This window comes from Penicillium griseofulvum, assembly GCF_001561935.1.
Source record: "Penicillium griseofulvum strain PG3 chromosome Unknown contig_84, whole genome shotgun sequence".
Classification (NCBI taxonomy): Eukaryota; Fungi; Ascomycota; class Eurotiomycetes; order Eurotiales; family Aspergillaceae; genus Penicillium; species Penicillium griseofulvum.
In genome coordinates this window covers 182,226-196,106 of record NW_024467475.1, presented here as the reverse complement: position 1 = coordinate 196,106, position 13,881 = coordinate 182,226, and the positions used below count along the sequence as shown (strand labels likewise).

Genomic DNA, 13,881 nt, shown 5'->3' with positions numbered 1-13,881 from the left:
CTGCGGTTTTGCTTTGGGGTTCTTGCATTATTTATCTATGGCGTTGATGGATTGGTTTCGCCCACGCTCTGTACTATGACACTCTGGCTATTGTACGCTTTCTGGTTACTGTAAAGTTGATAGTCATAATAAGTGACCTTGTCCATGAAGTTATCACGCTCTTTTCATCGTATTTGGGTTTATACAGGCTTTGGTCGAAACAATCATTGGATGACTACAACGTAGGAGGTTCGTTAAATTCATGCATTCGATCTTGATTTGGTAGTCAAGCATTGATTCCTTTATCGAGGAGAGATGGTATAGAGTACAAAGAGGGATATGGAAATGGCCATGCAAAAGAAAGATTTGGCTACGGACCATCAAGTCCATAACTCCATCACTTATTACTATAAATGGTATCTGTCTTTATGATCACCAATGGTCAAATTGGTATCAAACCCTTAGTAAGGTTTGGCGGCAGCCTGGCAGGCTTTCTGCAGGACATTAGTATGTATTGAAAAAAAGTAGAGAAAAACAGAAGTGTAAACATACCAGCTGGTCAAGGTACCAACCGCAAATACCCAAGTTACCCTGGTTCTCATCCATGCAAGTGCGGAAGTTGCGGACATCAACCTCACAGGCAGGGTTCTCGTAAGAGGTCTGGGCAGCGTTGCTCTGGTAAAGACCGTTGTCCATAGCCTGGGACTGAACAGGGGCGGCCTGCTGGGCCTCAGCGGGGGCGCTGGAGCCACCGCCGAAGAAGCCACCGATGGCATGGCCGATGGAGGAACCGACAGCAACACCACTGTATCAAAATGACCGTTAGCACGTATGTCGGAAAAGTTGATACTAACCCCGGATTATATCGGGGGAACCAGCCACAAAGCCGGACCTAGAACTTACGCTGCGGTCGAGGCCATCTGGCCAAATAGTCCAGGGCCGGCACTCTGCTGCACAGGAGGAGCCTGCTGGGCCTGTGGGGGGTGAGCGGCGGTCGAGTGAGGCTGCGACTGCTGCTGCGAGGGAGCAGCCGCGGGCCGAGCAGGAGCGGCGGTAGGGCGGCTGGGAGCGCTGCGCGCAGGGGTGGGAGCGGCACGGCGTTGTTGGCGAGGCATTTTTATGGTTATGTGTGGGTTTGTTTGGACGAATGTAAAAGGGAAGTGAAGATATGCAAGCTGATATAAGTATAAAGGCTAGTGGAGAAAGAAGAAGCTAGAAGATGAGTAAGTTCGGCCAGTGAGGCAAACTCCGATGCAAACCTTGGAGCTATGCGGATGATGATTGGTCGGTGCCTGTCACGTGGATCGGACATTACGGTGCCGGTTGGCCGTCGCGGAGATACGGGAATTACTAGCATGTGCTATTAAGAGCGATAGAATGGATGTGTGCAAATTATCTCTTGGAAAGGAATACTCGGTTTCATCTACTAGCTTGTGCATAAAGTGTATCGCGGAGCTGGTTGTAGCTCCCATTGCGGAAGGGTATCTTGATTCATGGAGACATCTAAGTCTCGTACATAGTACATAGAGCCACTCATTGTGGTCTCAAGATGGCCGAGACATCCATCTAAATGGAAGCTCATGACCGGACAGATTCAGCAAAGCGATGATTAGATTCGACAATGCATGTCATGTCGCTGGATGTTTCTGATAATGATGATGCATAACCAATGCTATGCTTTGAGACTGCCCGGCAGTCCGTCCTTAGCATTCGAGGCGCAGAGGCAGTCCGTACTTAGTTCCAACTAGCTGGGGCGCAATGCATTCATTGGGCCTTTCGAGCTTTTCGAAGCTCCTCCTTCTTCGCCCGTCGCTCCTTCTTCTCTTCTTTCAGTGTTGCCTTGCTGATTTTCCTCTCCTTCTTCGCCTTGCTGCTTTCTGATTTATCTTCTCCCCTGGATTTCAATTTGCGATCCTTCTTCTCGGCCTTTCCGGCGATGTTTGTATCAACCTGAGGCTCTGCTGCTGTTGCAACTTCCACGCCGCCTTCAGAATCGTCATCGTCAGAGTCGTTATTAGATTGTGCTTTGGAAGACTCGATGCCCTTGCGAGCGAGCATGTCTGCTTTGAACTGGGCACGAGCTCGCTCTTTGGCCTGTTTTTCTGCCCGTTCCAAGTCATACTTATCATTCCCAGCCTGTGTAGATTTAGTCAGTAAATATTGCAGTACAATAGAAGAAGTCAACACTCACAAGACCATGTTTGATAAATCTGCCTGCAGCTGCCTTATCAAGGGCCATGTGTCGTTCCTCGGGCTCAGTCTCCAGAACCTTGATCTTTTCAAAGTACTGCTTCACACGGGTCAGTTCCCGGAACACTGGGTGCTGCTTCGCATCCACACCATGGAGCCGCAGATAAGCTGTCAAATTTCATTAGTATAAGTAAAGCGTGTAGACTGTAGTGCGACGTACAGAAAATTAGTGATTCTAGTGTGTAGGTGATCAACACGTGAAGTTTTGCTTTGTCCATAACAGGCAATTTGTTTGAGCTTTTGAGGAGAGTGGTAGCCAAAATTGGCTGGAGCACTTCCTCCAAATCATCGACATTGTCGTCCAGCTGTTCAAGCAGCGGCAGTAGGTCGGTTGGGTCCATGGCGGTGAGGTGTGGTGTAGATGAGAAATTGCTTGATCTAAGAAAAAAATAGGACGGGTCCAACTGGGGCGGTGGAAACGGGCGGTGTGGATTCTGGACCGATCATCGTCTGCGCAACTGAGATCGCCGAGAACTCGTGCATATCCAACAATTGCTTGATTGTTTAAAAATAGGCCTTGGTGGACACACCAGTGGCCGGGCTCTTATCTGCTTGACAATACCCACGACATAAAACCCGATACCCCACCAACCCATCTGACCTCCCGTCGCCAAACGCATACTTGCAACTCAATCGGATATCTCGGGGAGCTTTTCCTCGGAGCTCTCAGAATGCAGTCGACATTTAGGCCCCGTTCTTTGTGGAGGACTGGTTTTCTTGATACATGTTTGCGGTCGCGGTTTCAGATCTATAGCGGGCCAAACACACGATTTATCTCAACATGGAAGGAAGAGTTGGATGAGGTCAACCATGATACTAAAACACCCCTGTCAGGACGAGTGCATATCCTCGGAATGGGAAATCTAGGTTGCTTCTTTGCTCATTCTTTAGCCACGCGACGGTCACCACCTCCAATCACAATCTGCTTGCACAATGACTATCTCTACCAAGCCTTTGTTCGGAAAAGGGGACAAATCTCTGTCAGCACACATGGTCTTGACGATGTTAGAACGGGGTTTGATGTTGAAACAGTGGACGAGGAAGGAAGATGGTATACAATGCCGCCTGTTGACAAGCGGCCCTCGTTCGATTCCGAGCCCCAGTCTCTGCCAGACAATGGTCCCATCGAGTGCTTGATTATTTGCACCAAGGCGCATCACACGGAGCTTGCCATCAAAGACATTAGCCACCGCTTGACTAAAGACTCGACCATTTGTCTTGTCCATAATGGCATGGGTGTGCTCGACTCCATCAATCAAAATGTTTTCCCAGATCCCAACAATCGGCCACATTACATCCAGACAGTCTTCAGCCATGGTCTGGGTAGGAATGACTCGTTCAAGATTTCTCACCTGGGAGTTGGTACCACAATCCTTAGCCCAGTCGGAGATCCCAGTGTCTCTCCCACAACGCCAGAAGCCGACCACACATGGGCGCCATCCACAAAATATCTTCTGCGCCTCTTGACTCTCACTCCACCCTTGGTCGCTGTGGCTGATACGCCGGCGGGTCTATTACAATATCAACTTGAGAAATTGGCAGTGAACTGTGTCATAAATCCCCTGACTGCGCTGAGCGACTGTACCAATGGCGAAATCCTATACTCGTTCAGTTTTACCCGTGTCATGCGGCTGCTACTCTTTGAGATCTCTGCCGTCATCTGTGCTCTTCCTGAACTGCAAGGTATCCCGGGCATCGAGGATCGCTTCTCCCCAGAGCGCCTGCGTCGTTTGGTCGTGAACATCGCAAGCAACACGGCTAAGAACCACAGTTCGATGCAGCAAGATATCAACCAGAGAAGATTGACAGAGATTGAATACTTCAACGGATGGATTGTGCGCCGCGGTGAAGAACTGGGCATTAAATGCGCACTTAACTACATGATCAAGCATTTGGTCGCTGCCAAAGCGGCTACCCATCGGAGCCGTGAAGCTGGCGCGATTCCTCTTGATCTCGACAATGTCATCTCTACCAATGAGCCTCCCATTTAACAGCTCTGGACTATCTATTCTGTCGAATTCTTACTCTACCTTGGGTCCTTGCCATACCGCTCTGTGTGAAAGCAGGTCAAAAAATTCCAACAATTATCTAAATTCTTTGCGGAGAATCTCTATACAGCGACAGTTTTGACCGCATTTTCGCAGAGATCCTTGATCTGCCTCCACCGTCTCAGCAACATATCTGCTTTTGAACGATGTGCTTGAACTGTGGTGTTGAGTTCCATGGCCTTCTGCAGCGCAGTTATGGTTGCATCTGCCTCTGCGGCATATGTCAGAATCCACCTCTTGATGGTGGCCTCAGATCGACTCTCATCTAAGCCCTGTGTTTGGCCTCCAAGAACATGGTTCCGCCAATCCTCCTCCTTCATATAAGTCAGGCATGCAGCGACCTCTGTGCGGTAACAGGGTCCATGGGGAGTAACTTGGTAGTTACTAGCGCTGTGTCAGTGGAGGACTGTATATAATGCGTGGGAAATGCGCATTGTCATGTCAAGTATCAAATCAAACCACATACCCATAATATTGATTCAGCCACAACTCCTCTTGCTGTTCGGCGGATTGAATGTCCCGGAAAACGATATCGTCAAGGTAGATTGAATCTGCTTCATTTACATCAAGAAAGAAGCCATCTATAGAAAGGGGAGGGAGGATGTTAGTACGTCGAAGAGAAGAAGATGATAACTTTCTCACATTCTGCTAGTAATGTATCATTCGGGTGGCTGCCATAGTTCATGAACACTTCCTCGCCCTCCTCATAATCTTTCGTAGCACGAAATTCATATGTATTCTCATCAAATTTGACATCTCGCTGTTTCCATATCTGCGTTAGCTCGGGCAATATAACATGAAATTCAGACGGAGCACGTACGGCAACATCCGCATGATTGAAGTAATCAGCGAAAGGCACCAGCCCCATCGCATCATTAGGATCTTCCGGGGTTTCTTTTCCATCGCCAAGCCAATAGAAGCTCCTCGTATTCACAATGAGCCAGTTGTATGAGAATGTCTCCCAGTTGGTATCCGGGAAGGCAGAAATGACATCCGTCCATGCTTTGCGCAGGCGATGAGCCTGCTGCGAAATAATGTTCTGGTAGTCTGGGCTGTATTTCCTCGTCTTCGAGCCTGGATGTAGGCTATTCCAGCGTCCTGAGAGTGACGGGGTAAGAAGACATGGCTGCTCAGAGTCGGTTGGGGCGTCATCTTTACTGGTGGGCAACTGCGGTCCTCCCAGGACGGTTGGCCACAGAATCGGCATGCTGTCTTCGAAGTCTTTTCGGCTGGGCCATGACTTTCGCCATAGTTCGTATTTTGACAGTTCATCTGGTGCACCGTGCGTGAGATATGCCGCCAGAACAGCATGTACAGCAATATCTTCTGGGAGTCTGTCGATAAAAGTGGAAGGGATATCTTCGACCCTAAGCATCAAATGCGTCGGCACTTGGAGGACAAGTTCTCCTTTCTGAACAGATACTCGGTAAGTTACTTATAGAAATGAGTGGATATAGATCTGGAGTTTCATACTTTGATATTCCGGGTAGCCATCATTCCCAGCCCACGTCCTTGGAACCGGGCTGGGGTCACCGAGTTGGTGTCTATGCCATTTGAAATTGCCCACTCAGTGAAGGCTTCGTGTTCTTGCCCAGGCCACCATTGTGGCTTCATATTAGATAATTTTTGTGCTTCTTGGCAGACTTTGAAATGCTGCCCTAGTCAGCATATACTACAAAATAGAGATTCAGTTAGAGGGATATACATTCGCTGGAGCACACCTTCAGTGGGTCCTGTCCTATTATCCTGTTCTCTCAAGACAAAAACGCCTAAAGAAAATATTCAGCAGTGTCAATGGCCGTCGATGTGTGTCTGAAATTCACTGTACAATGTGGAGCTGATAGGTTATCGGCGATAGAGGCGTTATCGCAAAGTACGGAGAGGCACAACAACCACTTGTGCTGTCCCTGCCGATCTGATAATCATACCACTTCTACTTTCACTTCAGCTTTCGTTCCAGATCATGCACAATTTGCTTTGGCTTTGGGATTCATAATGTCGGTAATTGGGAGGCGTGGAGCAATTGAGCTTCGAGCCTTGGCTGCCAGCCCAAACCTATCAGCTGCAAGCGCTCTACGGCCCTTCTCCGTTCTGAACCGCCCACCACCAAACTACCCTGGCCATGTCCCATTGACTACTATTGAACGAGGGGCTCTTGCTGTAGGCTCAGCAATTGGATCTCTTATCAACCCTAGAAGAGCAGGTGCGTGGATATGATTTCCTACACGGTCAGTATAGAATCTCAGCTCACGATCTAATATGATACTCTATAGATCTCATTGCGGCTTTGGGCGAAGCCACCGCAACACCATTTTTCATATACCGACTACGCGATGCCATGCTCTCAGATCCAACAGGGCGCCGCATTCTCCGCGATCGTCCTCGCATCACTTCCCAAACCCTCAAAATGGCCCATCTCCGCACCCTCCCCGAGAACTCCGTCGGCCGGACATACGCCAAATGGTTAGATCGCGAGGGCGTTTCCCCTGACACTCGAGATAACGTTCAGTACATCGACAATGAAGAATGTGCATATGTCATGCAGCGATACCGCGAATGCCATGACTTCTACCACGCAGTGACGGGTCTACCGATTTTTGTGGAGGGTGAGCTGGCTCTCAAGGCGCTCGAGTTCCTGAATACACTTCTTCCCATGACAGGACTGAGTCTATTCGCCTTTGTGCGGATGAAGCCCGCTGAAAAAGAGCGGTTCCTCTCATTACATCTCCCGTGGGCTATCCGCAGTGGGCTGGGGAGTAAAGAGCTTATCAATGTTTATTGGGAGGAGGTGCTGGAGAAGGATGTGGATGAGCTTAGAGCTGAGCTGAATATTGAGCGTCCACCGGATCTAAGAGAAATTCGGAAGATGATTCGGCAGCAGCAGAAGCGGGAAAAAGAGAGACAGCAACAGGCTTCGAGCTGATCTAGATTGGGTGCTGTCGGAGCGATGGATCTCGAAGATAGGGAGAGTTGTATGATTACTGGATCGTTGTAAACCATATCACGGATGCGCAACGCATATGCGAGGCTGATTGCCCTAATTCAACCCAGCTGCAAAATAGTGTAAAAGAAAAGGAGGGACCATAAGGTCCATAACGCCTGAAAGTAGATTTTCCCAGTGGCCCATGAGCGGATACCAACAGAGGTATCCGAATGCAATAAACAAGATGGTCATAGATCACATTGTATGTGACCCTTACAGGTCCAAAAGATCATCATCGTCATCCCACCCACCTTTGCGGCGCGTGAAAACAATTTTGTGCTCCTCCTCCTCTTTGCGCTGGTTCTCGGCAACAGCTCCCAACAACTCCTTGAGCTGTTCCTCGGTTACCTTTGACCGTAACTGTCCAGACTGGGCGAGCATGATGAGGCGGTTCTCGATATCGGTTGCGCGCGATTCCTTAACGAGGCGGATGCGGCCCAGGCGATCGGCAGCGGCGGGGTCAAGGATTTGCATTAAGATCGAAGCGCGTTGCTCTGCTATAATAAATCAAAGATGGATTAGTAATGCAGCAATATAAGGACGTTCCAACCTTGAAAGGTTGCTTGGGTCCGAATGCGAATGAACTAAGAACGTTCGATCTAGGAGACGTACCCTCCGCTTGCCTGGTTGGGTTCATTAGCATACAGCAAATTCTTGCGATTTGTTCCAACACTTACTTCCTCTGCTGTGCCTGCTCGCCACCGTCCTGACCGGCTGGACCACCTCCACGTGGTCCTTGTTGCTGAAGTTGTGCGAGACGAGCTCGTCGGATCTGTTTCCTCTCTTAGTATCGGAGTCGAAGAGCCCCTCTCATGATAAGGCTAACTAACCTCTTCTAGCTCTGCGTCTGCCATAGTGGGTATTTAAATCGAGAGAGGGATTTGGATTGAACAAATGTTGAAGAGTCGAGGAATAATTCGGTGAACCCCACTTCGCCTGAGGGGTGCAACAACCTTCCATTCCGGAGGCAGTTTTGGACTATATACAACGGTGTAGTTGGGTACTTCAAGAGGAATTATAGAATTCAATTCAATAATTTAATTGTATGGGTTCAAATGTTCAATTATAAACTATATATTTGGTATAAAGTCAGCCTCATCTATCATAGTAGACCAACAATATAGAATATTGATAATATCGGAAAGAAATAGGTGGAAATAGATTGAATAGATTGAATAATAAAGACTGTCTAGTACCATATTCTATAGTATTTTATGTTAAAATGCTATTGCGATTCTGAAGTCTCCTAGTACCTGGGGAACATTGAATTACACGTGGAACTTGGATATATTTCAAACTACTCTGTACTCTGTACACCGGCTGTCTATTTCAACACCTAGGCATGTTTCATCTATTATTCAGACAGTGTGATAAGAAGTACATAGGCGCCTATCACATGGGGAATATATAGGCAGCCACTAAAAAACGTAGAAAGTAAATTACCTACGGAGCACCGATCGATAGCTTCAGGTTTAGCTCCTATTCCCCGGGGCTATCACATCCTCCGGGTGGCAATGCATTTCTCCCCCGCCTTTTTCCCTCTTGTCTCTTCCCTCTTCTTTACATTGCAATTTACTTCTTTTCAAGGTTCATTCCATCTGGGCACCTGAGCATCTGCACCTGAGCATCTGCATCTGGGCACCTGCATCATCTCAGGGTGACTAAGCTTTCATTCGCCCTCGCATTCAACATCGAACTCCCTTGACAACCCCCAACAGGCTGATATTTCCGATCCTGTTTGTGGCAATTCAATCTTTTTCTTGACCTTCAGTACATTCATTTCTGTTGTGTCTTCAGCCATCCGTCTCTCCTCACTCCTAAATCCGGATCTGGGTTATCTTTCAGCCTATTCCGTACTCGTGTATCGACTCGCACGCGCGACCTTTCTATTCTAATACTTGTTTGGTGTGAATGGCGTGGATAGAAACTCGTCTACCGGAGTTTATCTGGACGTGATTTTTGGTCTGACGAGCGAACCATCTCTTGCCTCACATTCCGGACGCCTTCTACGTCACTCACCATGGCCGAGTAAGTTATCCATCAGCATGTCCTTTTTAGGGAATTTAAGTTATTGACACTTTAGGTGGGGCAGTTTAATTGCCTTTCAAACCTCCCATCATAGTTTCTTCTCCCCATCCAACATGATTCCGCGCCACAAGAGGTCGCTCTCCTCTGAGCACCCGTCGTTATCTTCTGACCGAACCGTCATTAAAGCGAAATCCACTACCAATCTCTCCGACATCGCGTCTTCCAATGCTTCCAATGTGACACATAATTCTGGATTTGATGAAAGCAGTTTCAGCACCTTGCAGGACCCGCGATTGATGGTCGGGTCGGAGGTCTCACATTCGACGTCATCGTCTCAGCACCCCGATTTGAGCAATGAAGTAGCAGCATTGTCTGTGAAACTGATCCAGGCCATCAACAACCAAACAAATCTCGATGACAACCTGGTTGCTACCCGTCAGGAGCTAGAGCTAGCCCAAGGCAAGATTCAAGCTCTGGAGTTCCAGAATGAGAAATACCGGCGGGACATCGATAACAAAGTCTATATCAAAAAGCTCGATTCTGATCGCGAAATTTCGCAATTACGGGATACGCTAGCGGAAGAAACGATCCAACGTCTCGCCGCTGAAAAGGGCAAGAAGACTATTGAGCAAGAAGTGGAAACTCTTACTGCCGCTCTTTTTGAAGAAGCCAACAAGGTTGGTAATATAATTTAGCATATGCCTCTTAAACTAAATTCTAACACTGTTTTAGATGGTGGCTGCGGCTAAGATTGAACGTGAGGCGGTGGAGAAGAAGAATGAGCAGTTGCGTTCACAAGTCAAAGACACCGAGTTGCTCCTCGCATCACACCAGGACCAGCTTGCTGAGCTAAAGTCTGCCATGCAAGCGATGAATATCCACAAAGATGACGTGGAAGGTCGTCCCACTCCCACTCCATCCTCCCCGGATGGACCCTCACAAGCGCAAAGTTCTAGTAATCAAGAGCCTGAGCTTGGCCCTGTTCCTATATTGATTGGCGACCCCGAGGAGTTCACTCCGGGTCCTTCCACTAGTTTCCCGCAGTTCCTCCGCATGGTATGTCGGACAGACTTGCAGGCATATGAGGATTTCCGCGATTTGTTAGTACTTTCTCGGAGTTCCAAACCCCCTAGCCGCGCTGCTAGTGGATCATATGGAGGCCTGAACGTAATGGGTCTGGCAAGCTTTGCTAGTGGAGGATCTCCGTCGTCGACCTCATCACCCACCAAAGGGTTTACTCATTCCCCAAATGGGAGCACGTCTTCCACAACAGGATCGCATTTTGCCTTGAAGGAAACTCGTTTCTACAAGCGGGTGCTTATGGAGGATATTGAACCTACATTGAGACTAGATCTAGCGCCTGGGATCTCGTGGTTGACCCGACGTACCGTTCTAAGTTCTATCTGCGAAGGCAGTCTTGTCGTGGAGCCAATGCCCCCATCATCCAAAAAATTCGAATTCCCCTGCTCTGTCTGTGGTGAACGCAGACCCGGCACGCCTAACGAGAGAACCCATCGTTTCCGAACGTCAGATAGTGAGACGGCTCAAAGGTATTCACTTTGTCTTCTCTGCTTGGAAAGAGTCCGCTCGTGTTGCGAGTTCACTGGTTACTTGCGTCTCATCCTCGACGGACATCTTCGGGCTGGTGATATCGAAGAAGAAAAGGAAATTTGGGACGAGACCGTCCGTCTTAGAGAGAGGATGTTCTGGTCCCGTATCGGAGGAGGCATCGTCCCCTTGTGCAATCGTCCAAGCGAACCAGAGGCGGAGCCGGCCAGTCCAGAGTTCAATACCGGCGCCGAGAACGATGATGACCGGTATCTCCATCCCGTGGACGTTACTTACCTCGAGCCGAGGACGGAGAAAGTATCTCCAGCGGCAGACCAACTCGCCCCGGAAACACCAGTCACAGAGCACATAACCCACCCTGATCTCCCTCGACCTCAAAGTTCTATATATGACAGGGACGATGCTCCTTCCTTGAGTGGCTCGGAACGTAAGCGTTTTTCTATCGATTCAGCAGCAAGCGTTTATGAAGAAGCTAGCGCTGACGTGGATGCCAACTCCACACCACCCGTCTCCAACGAGCTCTCAATCGCTCCTAGTCGAGACACAGACACAGATATTGCCAGACCCAATGGTCTGAGCAACCCTTGAACTCGGTTGATCAGCGATCAACACGAGCTAAATGACTACACGGTTTACCCAGCATTTTATGATCCGCCTAATGTCTTCCCCTTTTGGCATCGCATTCTTCAGTCACTTAATTATCCTCTACTTTCTCCGTTGATACAGACCTACCCTTTTGACATCATGGCTTCTGCTTCTGCTTCTACCTCCGCCTTTAATCACCTTGGAGTACACCTTTGATGCTCTTCAGTGGTCTGGCTTCTTGTATTATTATCAACCTTTTCACTTCTGACTACGCATACATAATAATCCGTTTTGTTTTCCCCTTCTTTTTTTCCCCGCGGATATTTGGACCAAGTGGTGGCATTATGGATCTTCGCTGTTTTCTATTCTTCTTTTTTACCTTTTTCTGTTCGTTCCCAATTTTGACTCGCGGTAATGCTGGTCTTGGGCCGCATTGGTGGAAGCATTGTGTTAAATGATAGATGAATTTGAATCAAATTGCATAAATAGACGATACGTGCTATTGGAATAGTATACCTTAGAAGATACGAACACCTGGGCAACATATGCTAGTTACTAATGTCCAAAGAATCAGTACTACTATGGTATCTAGACAGATTCAAGCTAATAATAGCACGGAAAGAAGTATAGATCAGACAAGATGTTTCGTGAGGCTAGAGTAAAAGAGGGCTATTGTACACAAACAGAAAAAAGGCTCATCCAGATTTCATTCCTCCCGAACTCCACAAATGGCAGAAAAGTATTTTCGAAATCGAGAACCCCTAAAAAACCTCAATTAGACGAGAACATCCTGACTGGATTTCATGTAGCTATATAAGCCGGAACCGGATACTAACCCTAGCCGTGGGGATATCATTTCTTCGCAAGCTGATGAATATGTCTGAGCTGGTCTTCGATATTCATACTCTGGGGGTTGTGCACGCCAGGCGGGCCAGCATTCGGGTTCTGTGGACCAGCGGAGCCATCGACACCTATGGCCATTCGCTTGCGGCGATCTTCCTCCGGGTCGACGGGGGCAGGATCGAAGACGTCGCTGCGTTGACTTGCAAGGCGTTTGAGGTTATTGACCACGTCGACGGTGGACAGGTTGGTGGTGGCACTGCGAGCTTCGGCCTTCGCACGCTGCTCTTTCCAGCGCGGATCGAGTAGCTCGATACGGATGTGCTCGTCCAGTTCGGGGAACGGTACTTTCTGGTTGCAGTAAGGGCAAATCGCCATCTGAGCTTGTTGACGACGGGCCTGGGCTCGGGGCACGTAATCTGAACGGATGCGCATTGGCTGTTGGCCTGGGATGGCTGCTGCCTGGGCAGCGGCGGCTTGATCGCGCGATTGGGTCCGCTCGCGGATGCGCTGTTCTTCTTCTGCGTTGGGATACTGGCCTGTTGGGTGATAGGGGCTTGCTGGGTAAGGCGAGGCCGAAGGTTGCGGGGCGTGCATGGGTGGGGTTTGAACTGGGTAGGCGTTGTAGTAGACAGGTTCGTCGAGGCCGGTGGGCATCGCTTCCTCGATGCGTCGTGTGTTGAGGGAGAGCGCTGCTCTTTGCTCGAGAGAGGCAGATTGCAGGTCATTGGCTGAGGTCGGCGGTGGCAAGTCCGCGTGGTCGTCGTGCTCGGTGAACTCGACGGTTTCAACGACGACAAAGTCGTGCCAGTCGATCTGAGCATACTCAATACGCTCCTGTTCACTTTGCTCTTCCTTCTCTTGCTTCTGTTTTCGCTGATATTTCACCCACTCTGCGCGCTGCTTAGCACGCTCCATGACATTGAATTTGTTCTTTGCATTTCGCTCCAGTTCAGCAATTCTTTTCGTGGCCGAAGTTGCTTCGTCGATGCCCTCGGCGCGAAGCAAGATAGTATATTGGTCGACCAATCGAGTGAAGAATTGGTAGAGACTATGCTGTGGCCGTAAGAAGTCGAATTGGAAATTTCTGGCCTCGCGCTGCGACAGGGCAGTCATGAATGACTTTCCCCGCTTTGCGACAAACAATGCCGTGAGCTTGACGACGTCCAAATCCTGCGCATTGATAATAGGCATACGCGCCGAGAAGTGGAACGAAGACGGTTGGGGTGGCCCCTTGGGCTTTTCGGGTTCCGCGGCGGCAACAGACTCGCCAGCTCGCCCAGCTAATCCCGCTACTCGCCCTGCTTTGTACTCAGCCGTATACCATTGATAGTAGGGCTCATAGGCATCTCCAGGTGTCAAAAAGGAGAATTTGTAGTTGTTCTTTTCCTTCTGGCGGATACGGTCTTCAAATGTGCCTTTATGGCGAACGACATAGCTTGCGGTAGTCTCGATGGCTTTTCGGATATCCTTGGGGGGAAGAACCATGCCCTCTGGGGGCTTTAAAGCCCCCTCAGATCCCTCTGGGCGAGGTGTGGTTCCATTGGATGGGTCCATTGTGAATGGTGAGGATATGAAGAGATGGGGGGAGTAGGACCG

General features: G+C 49.1%; 8 protein-coding genes across 8 annotated transcripts; 3 read left to right on the top strand and 5 right to left on the bottom strand.

Annotated features, from left to right (window-relative positions):
- Positions 1-440: 440 nt before the first annotated feature.
- On the bottom strand, positions 441-1,094 carry PGRI_046260 (coiled-coil-helix-coiled-coil-helix domain-containing protein; the record flags this gene model as incomplete). The annotated part of the gene is made up of 3 exons (XM_040792339.1): positions 441-473; positions 532-784; positions 883-1,094. The coding sequence occupies 3 exons, from the start codon at positions 1,092-1,094 to the stop codon at positions 441-443; spliced, it is 498 nt and encodes a 165-aa protein (XP_040644306.1).
- Positions 1,095-1,743: 649 nt separating this feature from the next.
- On the bottom strand, positions 1,744-2,570 carry PGRI_046250 (Sas10/Utp3/C1D family protein; the record flags this gene model as incomplete). Its single annotated transcript, XM_040792338.1, has 3 exons — positions 1,744-2,115; positions 2,171-2,337; positions 2,390-2,570. The coding sequence occupies 3 exons, from the start codon at positions 2,568-2,570 to the stop codon at positions 1,744-1,746; spliced, it is 720 nt and encodes a 239-aa protein (XP_040644305.1).
- A 330-nt stretch (positions 2,571-2,900) lies between these two features.
- PGRI_046240 (ketopantoate reductase family protein) lies at positions 2,901-4,220 on the top strand (the record flags this gene model as incomplete). The annotated part of the gene is made up of 1 exon (XM_040792337.1): positions 2,901-4,220. The coding sequence occupies one exon, from the start codon at positions 2,901-2,903 to the stop codon at positions 4,218-4,220; it is 1,320 nt and encodes a 439-aa protein (XP_040644304.1).
- Positions 4,221-4,339: 119 nt separating this feature from the next.
- PGRI_046230 (uncharacterized protein) lies at positions 4,340-5,891 on the bottom strand (the record flags this gene model as incomplete). The annotated part of the gene is made up of 5 exons (XM_040792336.1): positions 4,340-4,661; positions 4,744-4,858; positions 4,920-5,037; positions 5,098-5,688; positions 5,751-5,891. 5 exons carry the CDS (start codon positions 5,889-5,891, stop codon positions 4,340-4,342), a joined length of 1,287 nt encoding a protein of 428 aa, XP_040644303.1.
- A 381-nt stretch (positions 5,892-6,272) lies between these two features.
- coq4 (ubiquinone biosynthesis protein COQ4) lies at positions 6,273-7,200 on the top strand (the record flags this gene model as incomplete). Its single annotated transcript, XM_040792335.1, has 2 exons — positions 6,273-6,480; positions 6,551-7,200. The coding sequence occupies 2 exons, from the start codon at positions 6,273-6,275 to the stop codon at positions 7,198-7,200; spliced, it is 858 nt and encodes a 285-aa protein (XP_040644302.1).
- A 273-nt stretch (positions 7,201-7,473) lies between these two features.
- PGRI_046210 (DNA-binding protein) lies at positions 7,474-8,114 on the bottom strand (the record flags this gene model as incomplete). The annotated part of the gene is made up of 4 exons (XM_040792334.1): positions 7,474-7,757; positions 7,873-7,883; positions 7,938-8,032; positions 8,091-8,114. The coding sequence occupies 4 exons, from the start codon at positions 8,112-8,114 to the stop codon at positions 7,474-7,476; spliced, it is 414 nt and encodes a 137-aa protein (XP_040644301.1).
- Positions 8,115-9,280: 1,166 nt separating this feature from the next.
- Positions 9,281-11,445, top strand: PGRI_046200 (guanine nucleotide exchange factor SEC2; the record flags this gene model as incomplete). Its single annotated transcript, XM_040792333.1, has 3 exons — positions 9,281-9,288; positions 9,344-9,965; positions 10,021-11,445. The coding sequence occupies 3 exons, from the start codon at positions 9,281-9,283 to the stop codon at positions 11,443-11,445; spliced, it is 2,055 nt and encodes a 684-aa protein (XP_040644300.1).
- An 849-nt stretch (positions 11,446-12,294) lies between these two features.
- On the bottom strand, positions 12,295-13,839 carry PGRI_046190 (SURP domain-containing protein; the record flags this gene model as incomplete). Its single annotated transcript, XM_040792332.1, has 1 exon — positions 12,295-13,839. The coding sequence occupies one exon, from the start codon at positions 13,837-13,839 to the stop codon at positions 12,295-12,297; it is 1,545 nt and encodes a 514-aa protein (XP_040644299.1).
- Positions 13,840-13,881: the final 42 nt, after the last annotated feature.